General features: G+C 33.4%; 1 protein-coding gene across 1 annotated transcript in view; it reads right to left on the bottom strand.

The window, feature by feature from the left end:
* Positions 1 to 4,109: 4,109 nt before the first annotated feature.
* The window catches only part of LOC144333268 (uncharacterized), a 51,538-nt gene continuing 41,936 nt past the window's right edge, over positions 4,110 to 13,711 (bottom strand). The window contains exon 7 of the mRNA XM_077956517.1: positions 4,110 to 5,224. Within this exon, the coding sequence (XP_077812643.1) occupies positions 5,118 to 5,224 (107 nt within the window). The 3' untranslated portion in view covers positions 4,110 to 5,117. The remainder of the gene's footprint in view (positions 5,225 to 13,711) is intronic.

The following is a 13,711-nucleotide window of genomic DNA, read 5'->3' on the forward strand; positions in this document are numbered from 1 at the left end:
ATGGTGAAAACCCATCTCTACTAAAAATACAAAAATTAGCTGAGTGTGGTGGCTCACACCTGTAGTCCCAAGCTACTCCGGAGGCCGAGAGTTGTGTGAACCCATGAGAATTGTGTGAACCCAGGAGGTGGAGGTTGCAGTGAGCTGAGATCACACCACTGCAGTCCACCTTGGGCAATAGAGTGAGACTCAGTCTCAAACAACATCATCATCATCAACAACAACAACAACAACAACAACAGAACTACCATTTGACCCAGCAATCCCATTACTTTGTATATACCAAAAGGAAAATAAATCGTTCTACCAAAAAGACACCCATACTTGTATATTTATCACTGCACTACTCACAGTAGCAAAGACATGGAATCAACTTAAGTGCCCTTCAGTGGTGGATTGGATAAAGGAAATGTGATACATATATACCATGGAATACAATGCAACCATAAAAAGGAACAAACTATGTCATTTACAGCGACATGAATGCATCTGGAGGCCATAATCCTAAGTGAATTAACACAGAAACAGAAAACCATATATTACATGTTCTTACTTGTAAGTAGGAGCTAAACCTTTGGTACACATGAACATAAAGATGGGAACAATAAGAGTCTCCAAAATGGAGAGAGGGAATGGGAGCAAGGGCGGAAAAAGTACCTATTGGCTGCTATGTTCACTATCTGGGTGACAGAATTAATAGAAGTCCAAACCTCAGCATCATGCAAAATACTCTTACAATAAACCTGCAAAAGTACCCCCTGAATCTATCATTAAAAAATAAAATTTAACAAAAAATAAATTATTTTTGCAAGTGATTTTAGAGAGAATACATATTGAACTTAAGTTAGAAATTTTCTGAAATGAAGATGATATATGGAATGTTCCATTTCCCAGTTTTTCCTCCTCCTTTACTATCAAAAGTTAATTTCAGGGTATTTCTACCCTTCTGAAAACAATTTGAGTTGAGAGAAATTGCACCATATGCTCTGCTTACCCATGCAGTATAAAGCAAAGTGCTGAGCGATTATATGGTGGATTTGATCAGTTTTGACAACCAGTCTTGAAATTCAAGACAGAATCCCCTGCTCTTTCTTCCACAGCAGGTTTGGGGACTGAATTATATGACTAATTAAAGCAAATTTCTACTTTACCTTGGCAATCGCTCACAAACTCTGCACGTGCAAATGACTTTGCTGATCAGCTTTAACAACCTGTGTCATCATTTTACAACTTCTATACCAGAATATACAATCAAAATAATAATGAATAGCAATATTTAAGTTCCACTTGAAATCCTTTGAATTGTCTTTTATCAAAGTCATCCTAGAATGTTAACTTTCCTCAATTCCTCCACCTTGTAGTCACCATGTAGAATATTTGATTAGGGAATCCTAGTCAAATGTATAATCTGATCAATATAAATTGGTTCAAGAACTCTCCTCATTCTTTGTTTGAAGCATGTCAAGGAGTCATGTGGACTAATTGGATCATTTCCGTAATTATATAAGAAATACACGACATTCACATTGACAGTATACCCTTTATAGTAATCTATTAGTGAAACTGAGGTGCTCTAAATAAGGCCATTAACATTAAATAGCCACTGCTTCTATAACAGTGAAACCTGAAATATTATCTACAGAGCCTACAAAGTGATGCACCACTAAATTTGGACGTTCATGAGGGAAAAGTAATCTTTTAAAAATTTCATAATATGTAATAATCGTTTAAACTTAGTGATAAATACACATACAAGAGAAGGATGTGATCTCACATCTGAGATGACAATAAATTAATTTTAGGGCAATTTATATTTCACAGCACATTATGGAGCAGTATTAACAGACCACAGACGCACACCCCATGAGGAGCCTTAAAAGACATCTGTGAGGAAGGAAAAATACTGTTTATATTTAAAATGTTATGTAGTGATATGTAGTGATGAAATGTCAACCACTCTTAGATGAATGTTTCAAATACTAGCAAAAAAAGAAAAAGAACTTTACATACACTTTTTCCTTTTTCACTCAATAGTAATAATATGCAAAAAGTTCTAGCTCATATATACTCATGGAACAACTAAACAGAGAAATGGATACGGTAATGAGCTAGAAGAGGTAAAGAGAGAAGATCAAGGTTTTGAACTTATTACCTAATGGAGAATGAGATATAATATTAAATGGTAGCTTTATTGATAATCCATTCTTCAGATTTTTGAAGCAAAATTGAATTCAAATATGCTCATGTTGAATCTTATAGGATGTCACAAATAATTTCTTCATTTGTTTTTACTATAATTTCTACAACGTCCATTGCCAGGGAAAGACACGAATCATGTCAAGACCATTAACCATGAGAACTTGTGTTCCATTGCCTCAGGGTATATAGGTCATTGTTTAGCCATATTTGGATCTTTACTGTGACTCTTATAATCCAAGTTATCCAGGTAAAACAAAAATTCACACAATACGTATTTTAATACATCACTCAGGGAATCTGCAAAACAGCTGGACTTCTTCTTAAAAACCTAGTATTATGTAGATAATTTAATAACCACTGTTTTAAGAATTTACAGTTTAAAGGGAAAGAGGGGAAACAAAAGACAAAAGGAATCCATGTGAGATAAAAAAATTTAGAAACTGTCTATCTTATATGTTGACAAATATTGCAAAAGACAAAAATATCTGTGTAAAACATTTTAAAATGCTTTATTTTGTTCATGGAGTATATGATTCCTTTACTCCTCCACATTAAATAAATTACTTTGTTGCTTGTTTGGGCTAATATTTAAAATGAGCAGGTGCCATATGTATTCATCCTTTTATTTATTCTTTAGTCCTCAATAAATATTTGTGAGATGAATGAAATAAACATCTTTCAGTTTCTTAGCAGAAAAAAATCTATTAAAATGGTACTAATTATATGGTTGTTTGACAGTCTAATGATTTTTTGTGTGTGACATTTCCAACATGACTTTTAAATTATTAATATGCTCTATGACTGATCAAATTTTGCAAAGTAAGCCAGGCAAATGACAGGGTTATCATCCACATGGATATGCTGAGAGCCATGGTCATAACCTCCTTCCTTTCTTAGCTTGTACTCCAGAAAGTCAATCAGTTGGAAATACATCCTCATTTAATCAGGGATTATTTCAAACCTCATGTAAACAAATTTTGTATGGAAACAAAAATAAAATTATTCCTTTCTCTTTTTTCTTTTTCACTGTTGAAATCGTTTTAGGGTTTGGGTGAGATTAAAGAGAAGTAAAGCATGGAGTAAATGTAGAAAACAAAGACTACAGAAGGCATGCAGGAATAAAGAGGTATTGAGGGGAGAAACCAAAGGGAAAAGCAAAGAGGGAAAGGAAAGAGATAGCAAATGATTTTACACAGTTCCACGTGTATATTTGTGCCTCATAAGCAATTTATTTGTTATATAATATTCTCTCTGTAATACTCTTAAGCATTATTATGCATCAACTTTTAAAATGAGATTTCATTAATTTATAAAATTACTAACCTTCTTTGGTACAATTGATCTGGGCTTCATCACTGAAGTCACCACAGTCATTGTCACCATCACAGGCCCAATGGCCTGGAATGCATCTGCCACTGGAACATCTGAACTGATTATCAAAGCAAGAGTGAACACAGCCCACCTCATCACTCCCGTCCCCACAGTCATCATCTGGAAAGAAACATCAACATGAGGCAGTGAAACCTGAACCATGGAGAAAATTTTTCTTATGAAATATCTAACTGTTTTGTTGTTGTTGCTGTTGTTTGAGACAGAGTCTTGCTCTGTCACCCAACCTGGAGTGCAGTGGCGCGATCTCGGCTCACTGCAACCTTCACCTCCTGGGGCTCAAATGATTCTCCCACCCCAGCCTCCCAAGTAACTGGTACCACAGACATATGCCACCACGCCCAGCTCATTTGTTTTGTATTTCTTTAGTAAAGACGGGGTTTTGCCATGTGTTGGCTAGGCTGGTATCAAACTCTTGGCCTCAAGCAATCCACCCTCCTCGGCCTCCCAAAATGCTGGGATTATATACGTGAGCCACTGTGCCCGGCCCTTTTATTTATTCATTTTCTTCCTATATACAGTTTTTTTTTTTGGAAAAATGAATGATAAATTGAATCAGTGGAACAACATTTCTTATAAACAGTGGAAGAATTATTTTCATCTTCATATTGCTTCTCCTTTGATTTAATATCAACTGCTAAACTGAGAGAAAAAAATCCTTGACTTTGGATTTTGAAGCTTAATTTCTACTCCACACAGAAATAACTAACCACTGACTGAATGCATCTACACACCTCGAAATAAGGAGGCAATGGTGACTGTAGGAATTTCATGAAATGATACAACCAATAATGTAATTATCGTGGAAGATTATTACTTAAACCTACACTTCTTATGCCCCATAGTTTATAATTCTATCTTTAATACCCTTCCTTTCTCCCCATTCTCCAACATGAGAACCCACTGTGTACTCCTCTTCCCTTGGATCTTCTGTATGTATTTGTACTTGGAAACTATTGTACAGTATCATTAGAAATGATTTATATTCTTTATTAACAACTATTTCAAGAAGGAGAGGAGAGAAATGTGAAGTAAAATTAGATCAAATTAAAATAAATGAGTGGGACTGTATTGATTCCTATATAATTCATTTACCTGTACTTGGCATAATTTAGCATAGTAATACAATTGAATATAAGAAAAAAATACCATTAGAACATAAGAGGAAACTGACAGAGTTGAGAATGTCTGGGTAATTCCATAGCAATGTATAAGCTTCTCCTCCTGAGGTTACATGCATGTTTTAGGGAACCCGAATTGTCCAAGTTATTTCCTCAATTGTCCACCTTACTACATGTTTGTAGAATTAGACCATGTCCAACATAAACATTTGATAAACAAATCTCTATCACGGATCCATGGGGCAAATATTGAGCTCCATTATCTTTAATGCTAATTCCCACTGATGTGCCAGCTGCCCGCTCACTACTTGTTTTAGCCATTTATCTTGGCTCTTCAAGCTTCCCCTACAAAGTACCTCTGAAGAGAGCCAGGCAGTCCAGACCACCAAGCCCCCAATCAAATCAGTGCTATACAGTGAGCATTTGGTACTTGCCAGAGTCGCAGTGCCATTTGCTGCTAATGCATCTTCCACTTTTGCATACAAATTGTGTTAGTGGCTCACAAGTTGGGAATTCTGTGAAAGATATAAAAACATCCAAAAGGTAACATGTTATTGACTGTGCATGACTTAATTTGTATCATTTGCTAATGTGATCAGAACTCCTTCCCTGTTCTCTACAAAGGCACAGAGGAAATGGCAGATAAACAAACACAGTGACTATAACTTCTTGAGGACCTAGGACTCACATACTTTTATTATATTTTAAATGAGTGCTTTCCAGTGACTGAAAGCCTAGGAGAATTATTTGATGAAGGAAGGATCATTCAGATTCATTATACTGCTAGAAAAATGAATAGATGTCAACTCCATGCACCAAGGGACTCAACATTCACTCAGTGGATAACAGCTAATGGAGCTGTACACGCTGGAGCTGCAAAGTAATGTGTTTATGCTTTAACAGAGGAAAGCCTTTTCTGAATACAGAGAGCCAAAGATGGAAAGTCAGATCTCACTCTGCCTCTGAAAGATGTTAACATTATAAGGTGAAAGTTAAAAAAAAAAAATAAACACAATAAAATCACTTAGGTAAGCCAGTATCACCTAGTTACCAAGAAAAGTATGAAATCTTAGTCTATGGAAAAAAAAAAAAAAAAAAGTGAAAACCTGAAAAAAAAATAGTAAAGAATTAGATTTTAAGATGAATTTTACACAATTAAATCAAGAGACCTCCTTACTAACCTTTAGATAATTATAACAAAGAGGAATAGAATTAGCATAGGAAAAAGAGTTTGAAAAATATAATTAGCCAATTTGAATATCAATACATCTAAAAGACAACACTGTCACAATAAAATCTGATAATCAATAGCCAAAAAAGAGGGGTAATAGTAGTGAGAGAAAATATAATTGCTGAACACTTTATCCAAGGAATTTTGAATTGTTTACTAATATGTCCCAGGAGAAAGTTTTATTTTCTCTAATTCATATATGGTGAAAGTTATTCACCTAGAGTTTATTTAAGTTGCTCAATATCAGACCTTTAAGCTTTCAGGAGAATATGAATAGCATTACAAATCTTCACACACAAGAGCTCATTTAAAAGATATTTAAAGAAGAAAAAGAAGAAATAACAAACTATTGGTTTAATTACACAAAGACAGAAAAAAATAGACCTATGGTCTATACGGTTTTTTTTGTTTTTTGTTTTTTGTTTTGAGACGGAGTCTTACTCTGTCACTCAGGCTGGAGTGCAGTGATGAGATCTCGGCTCACTGCAACCTCCGCCTCCCGGGTTCAAGCGATTCAACTGCCTCAGCCTCTCGAGTAGGTGGGACTACAGGCGCCCGCCACCACACAGGTTAATTTTTTGTATTTTTATCGGAGATGGGATTTCTCCATGTTTGCAAGGATGGTCTCGATCTCCTGATCTTGTTATCGATATGACTCGGCCTCCAAAAGTGCTGGGATTACAGGAGTGAGTCACTGCACCTGGCCCATATTCTTTAATTGTTCTTGTGACAGCAGAAGCCAACAACATTTTGTGACTATCTGTTTTTCCATTTAAGACAACTGACATAGAATCATAGAATATATTTGATGGAAGGCAATGCAGAGAATACAATTTGAAAATATTTACAAATATTTTACAAATATTCTCTGCATTGTCTCAGGGCTACTAAGAACAACTGATGGCTGAACAGGCTTGACCTCAGGTACTCAAACCTCTTCAGCCAAATCTATTCAAATGTTACCCATCAATCAATCAATCATTTCAATTTTGTAGTTTTGAGCATTATTTTATTTTGGAGAAAAATGTATGAATAACAAAAATATATTTCTCTGCTTAAAAAACGGACTAATTGTGTCCAGTCGTTTTAGCTATAAGGCAACTGAAACTCAGAGAAATTAGACTTGCCTAATGATACATGTATCTCCTTAAGGAAAAACAGGTCTTAGAATTCAGTTCATGAAGCTCCCCATCCAGCACTTCTTCTACCATACTCTATCACCAATTTTCTATCTCACTTTCCCTTATCATCCATGAATGTACCTACATTGTTATTTTACTCTCCTCATATTCTTAGCATATATTAGGCATAAGGTTTAAACATTTCTCATACATTGTTTCATTTTGCAAAGGAGTACTTTCTTATGTTTATCAGAAACGTGTCTCTAAATACTTTCACTACTTTAGGATTCAGTTAACAAGATTTTGTCCATGTCAGTCACTCCTTCATAAGTTTCTTTGGTTGGTTCCTTAACAAGATAGTGAGAACTTACATTTATGTTTCAAGAATCAGCACGAAAGTTGTCTGAAATATGCTTTTTTCCTTAGAAAGAAACTGTTTAGCGGATGTACTGCAATGTAGAAGATGTACTGTAGACAAGAGTCAGGACATTTAAATGAACAATGCTGGATATTTCCATCATTTAGAGGTTTTTTTTAATTATCTTATTTCTAAATTATATAACACTATCAACTTTTTATTTATTTTTATAGGGCAGATTGTACCAAGATTCACCTAATCATTTCTGTGACACTTTTCTAAGGTTTATTCCTGATAATTTCCTCCTAAGAGTTGAGGACTTCACATAGTACTCCAGGTAGTTAGTTCTATACAAAATTAGGTTACTAAGTATTTTCTTAGTACATTAACTAATAAAGCACATTGGTGATAGTATCTTTAGGAAATGAGAATTTCAAGTGATATTACTGCAACTCCTCTAGAATGGTTTGCATTTTTACCTTAAAATCTATAACATTTTTAAGTTTATATTAGTACGGTTCTTGGCAAATCACAAGTAGTTGGAATTAATAGTAAAAGAGGAGCAAATTAATTTTGCCTGACAGTGTAAAGACTTACCTTGTGTGTTATCCTAAACGTAACGCCTGAAATTAAAATTAGAGGCTAGAATATTCACCTCCATTCTTAAAGTAGTGAAACAACAAATCAACTTGGGGCATGCAAGGACTCTCTCTAATATGTAGCAGAGCTGGGAACAGAGAGTCGGTCAAGGACACCACCAGAGACAGCCAATGAATGGTCTACAGATGGTAGCCATCTTTTATATTGGTAACTTGTCCGGTGACAAAATAAATTGATATTACTTCACAAATAACATAAAGAGAAAGTGGTGGCTTCATACCCGATCTGATGGATTTCGCTGTCTTGGTTACCTGTTTATTTACTTTTTAAAAAGCAATTTATTTGTGCGAGTTTACATCTAAGTACATTCATCTAAGGTATTGACATTTGAATGAAAATTATTGTAAAACTTAACAAATTTGTATTGTTTCATGATTACCAAAACCACATCTTAAGATATGAATTTTAAGATAAATTTAACTTTTTAAAAACCAGACAATGTCATGAGAGCCTAAATGTGATGCAAAAAAAAGAAAAAAAAATAGGTAGAAAGGAGGCAAAGACTTATATCAAAAGCTATCCTGCAGAAACCCAACAAATATTCTGTCATGTAAGGGGAAGTACTAGGAAGAAAACTGAAAATGCCTAAAGGCATAATTTAATCAATACTTCTAAGGAAGTTTCTTTTATTACCTAACGAGATATTGAGAACTTATGTTTATGTTTCAAGAATCAACACGAAAGTTGTCCAAAATACGCTTTTGTCCTTAGATAGATAATAACTGGTTAGTGGATGTACTGCAGTGTAGAAGATGTACTGTAGACAAGAATCAGGGCATTTAAACAGAGAATCAACTCAAGTTTTTGTTCAAATGAGTAAACAATAAAATGGGGACTCAGATATGATGAGATCTAATCTTTAAAAATAACAATACATCTTTTTTGACTCTATAATAAGTTAATTCAAAATTTTGTATCTCTCGTCTATAAACTTAGGAGCATATTAATCAATATTCCAAGTTTTGCTAAGAAAAAAATATATCATCCTAAGTATCTGAAAACTTTTGAAACTGATGATATTTCATTGGTTAGGAAATTTTCCATGTAAGTTTTAAAATTATTTCCAACTGTTAGATTTTAACACTAAAAAGCAGTCAAAAAATGAAGTGAAAATTAGCTCTGAATATATAAAAAAAAATTCTCAAACTAAATTTAAAAATCGAAAATCCAATACATTCAACCTCTAAGAAAATGAGACATTCGCTTTCTGCCCACACTGAATAAAATATAAACACATATAATGTAAACGTGTGCTTAAACAATTATATATTATATGTGACTAATTTTTTTAATGATAGTTACATCATGTCTCTTGTTGTTAACCTTATAGTCTGACTTAGCTTATGGAGAAAAATTCCTGTAGAGAAAAACACTGAGAACCAGAATAAGGCTGAAGGGAAATAGTAAAGAGAGTAAAGTTATTATCTGAAGAGAGAGATGTACAGGAGAAAAGTTATTAATGTTTGATTTCTGTTTCATTCTCAAAGTACTATGACTGAGTAAATCACTCAGTCTGCCTGGTTTCAGACTTCTGGTTTATAATCTTATCTCTTGGTTCCTGTACGTCCTAGCGATCAAGAAGTCAGAAGACATATCATCTAGAAATGCATAATATCCTGAAAGCATTTAATGTAGCAAAAAGTAGGGTTCACCACTTGAATAACTCCTGGGGTTATCACAGCATTACAATAAATCACAATAATTGATTATTGTGCTTTAAAAACCTCTTAAAATACATTTAATATTTTTCCTGTTCTTTCATATTAGTGTTAATTTAAAAGTTGAAAATAGCATCTGAATATATCAGTTTATTTCTGGATACCTGCTCTGTTAAAATGCCCTTATGAATTCTTATATTTGACAAAGATTTAAATATTACACACGTTTTTTTTATTTCTTGACTTTGCATAAAAATTCTTTGACTTTGGATACAAATTGCAGGACACTTGCAAGAATTACCTGATTAACTCAGAAAAAGAGAAAAATTATGAACAAAAATGGCTTACATTTCATCATGTTACAATTATAGAAAGGAAAAGAAAACTGTATTTGATCTTGGTAGTTACTTAAACCTCATAGAATATTTAATATGGATTAATGGACTGTTAAAAATCTTCTATGATTGCAGGTAGTATGCTCAATTTACCTATTATATGTTTCACTTAAAATTTATTGTCAGGTTATATGTAAGCTATTATGTAAATGGCTACAATTGTCTTTCTCTCAAGGGTAATCATGATTGGTATGGTGCTTATATTTATCCAGTACACAAAGCTTAGAGGAATGTCTCCCAGGAAGGTAGATTTCAAATCTAATTCAGGCTTCTTTCTTGTCTCTGACCTATGAATTTTCCTTATTCCTCCTCCTTGCCCCCCAAAATAATATTTTTAAGTAATTTGCTAATAAAGTCTCAAAACCTATATCATAGGTTTCAGATCATGTAACACATGTCTTACACAGATAAATTTATCCTTCAAAATTATGTATGTGGAAATTGCATAGAAGATTCAAGTTAACATTAATGACAAGAATATTGTACAAGTCCAGGCTTAGGAAACTGTTATCTTCGCCTGAAAAAGACAATAATAATCACATTATCTATTATTTACTGAATATATGATACTAGGCTAGCTGCAGATATATTACCAATACTCTTGAGGATATCCCTGCGATTGTTAACCCTAATGCCAATTTGCAGAAGAAAACAGTATATTCTGCCTAAGGACACATCAGATAAATAGCAAGTGGCAGTAAAATTTTAATACAACACTCTGATCAATGCCAAAATACATTATTATTTTTCACTATACCATGCTGATTATACTAATACTTTTAAAAGAGTATTTATAGTTTAGAAAGATTTGTGAAGGAATTAAAAAAAATTTAATTCATTCTGTAGTTTATGTCTAACATTTAAGCTCCAATTCTAATTTTTACTTACCCTATGGTATATAATTAAATATTGTTATGAAGAGTGGTGCTTTTAAAAATTACACATGCACTAGATTCACTGAGAAAATAAATTACATTTCTAGATATTGACACTAGTTGTGGCTCCCAAGAATTGGTACTTACATAGGACAGACTTCAAATGATCCGATGGAGTAAATGCATTTTGGAGAAAACCACATGAGAGTAGTGTACTACAACTTGTCATCATTTTGCCACTCTTTCCTTACTATCACATAACAATCTCATTTTATATACCAAGTATAATGTCACATACAAAAAAACAAAGGCTTTGCAGGCAGGTAAATGTGGGTTCAAACCCTGACTGTATCGCCAATTAATGTGTGATATTGGGTAGTTACCCAACATCTCTGAACAGAGGTCTGTGATTTGCAAAATGGAAGAAAATATCACTCAAATATTTTATTGGTTCAAGGCATTTAACTGAGAACTTTATATCAGATCGAGTTCTAGGACTTAGAAATGTATCACTTAAGTGAATGAATGAATGACTGAATGACAGAGTGCTAGGCACTAGGAATACAATATTGAATATTCTCATTTTTTAGACAGCTTACAATCTGCTAGGGAAGACATTTAGAATACAATTAAGTGATTTTAATAAATATCTGATAGATGTTATTTTATAGGCAGTGTAATGTGTCATTACAGTACACAGCAGAAGCAGCCAAACTAATCTTGGCTGTTTATGTATTGCTTCCCAGAGGAAGGGATATAAAAGCTGATATGAATAATACGTTTGAGTTAAGGCACATGAACAAGAGGAGGAGGACTGGTTTTACAACGTTCCAAAGAAAGAGACAGATTCATGAAGGCCCAGAAGTGAGAGTACATAAAATGTTTGAGAAAATGAAAGAATTTTAGAATGGTTGCAATAGGGTATAAGATAGAAGTAGTGAAATAGGCTTGCAAGACAGATTTGGAAATTGATCACTATTTAAATGACCAAGTATTAGAAAGTCAAAAAGAACACCTAGGAAGTGTATATACAGTGACACTAAAAGAAGTGCGAGGAAAAAATATTGAATAGTTCTGACAATATGGCAGACAATCAGGAATGTTAAGTAAAACCACCACCAAATATTTCAATACATAGGTGAATGTATACAAATAACATAAATTTTCAGAGTCCAGAAATAAAAGGGGTCCTAAAAACTAGAATTGTGAGTGAATGAAATATAACGCCGTTGCCTGTGTATGCATGTGTAATTTTGCCTCCAAAGGCAGTAAAAGAAAGCTGGTTCTGTTATCTATCTAGATGCCTGAGTTTTAATGTCAACCTGGGACAGGAGATAATTCTCCAGTTCTACAAAAGATGCCTACATAAGCTAGGACCTTCAAAATCTAAACTCTAAGTACAAGGGTTAGTTAGATAATATCTCCTCCTAGTAGAAAGAGATATCTCAGTCTAGACTGTGAGTGGGGAAAACGTCCCCTTGAAAATGTATAATCGCAAGGCTATAATCAATCACAAGCTCCGCTTTCTGTAATTCAGAAATTCCAAGTTGAAAAGTTTAGGTAAAAATTAATCCAGGCCATGTAATAATATTTCAGAAGAGTGACAGGGTACTCAGGGAGGACATCACCCAATAAAGTCTTCATAAAATTTCCACATGGGACCAAAAAAAAAATCAAACTTACCAATACTACTACTACTACTAATTATAAAACAATTAAAATCTGGTGAGTAAAATTCAGCAGACCTAACAAACAACAGGATTAGATCCAGAATATCTTTATATATATATATATTATATATATATATATATAGGCTATAGATTGAAATCTGATAGGCACTATAAAATAGGTAAGTCAAAATGTATATAAAAGTTAAGGACAAAAATAAAAACCATGTAAAAAGACACAGAAAAAATAAGCAGATTTGAAAAGCAACCAAATAGGACACTCAGAAATGAAAACCGTAGTCTTAGAATTACAAACCACATGAACATGTTAAATTACAAATTAGTACACTTGAAGAGAGAATTACTAAACTGGAAGATCTGAAGAAATCACCATAGATGCAGCTCAGAGTTTAAGAATAATATAAAAGAAAAATCGTGAAGGATAGAATCTAACAAACTAATAGTTGTTAAAACAGGGAGGAGAGAAAATGAGGATAACAAGCAATATATAAGAAGAAAATTTCTTAAAATGTCCCAGAATTTAAGGAGACATGACTTTAGATTCAGGAAGCAAAATCTATTTTGAAATAAGTAAAAATAAATTCACATATAGAAATACTGTAGTGAAACATCAGAATCGCAAGAACACACGTATAAAACCTGAATTAACCTGCAACAATTTTAAATGTTAAACCTGGAGTGAAAAATTACCCAGCATCTCCACTACAAAAATAAAAAGAAGTGAGGACATTTTAGAAAATAATGTATCCACACTCTCAAAGAAAACAGTAAACATATTTATAAGAGTTTAGAGAGACAGAGGAACTAGAAAAATGTAAGAGGGAAATCAAGAAGTATCAGTCACTGAAGGCAAGAGAAGTGTTTGAAGTAGAAGGACAGCAGTGTTCACTGCTGTTCAGATAAGTTAGATACAATCTGAAGTGTGCTACTCAGTTTTTGTTTTGTTTTGTTTTGGTTTTTTTTTTTTTTTTTTTTTTTTTCTTTTTAGTCTGTTGATCTTGTCAAAGAGTTTTTGT

This window comes from Macaca mulatta, chromosome 12 (genome assembly GCF_049350105.2).
Source record: "Macaca mulatta isolate MMU2019108-1 chromosome 12, T2T-MMU8v2.0, whole genome shotgun sequence".
In the NCBI taxonomy this organism is placed as follows: domain Eukaryota; kingdom Metazoa; phylum Chordata; class Mammalia; order Primates; family Cercopithecidae; genus Macaca; species Macaca mulatta.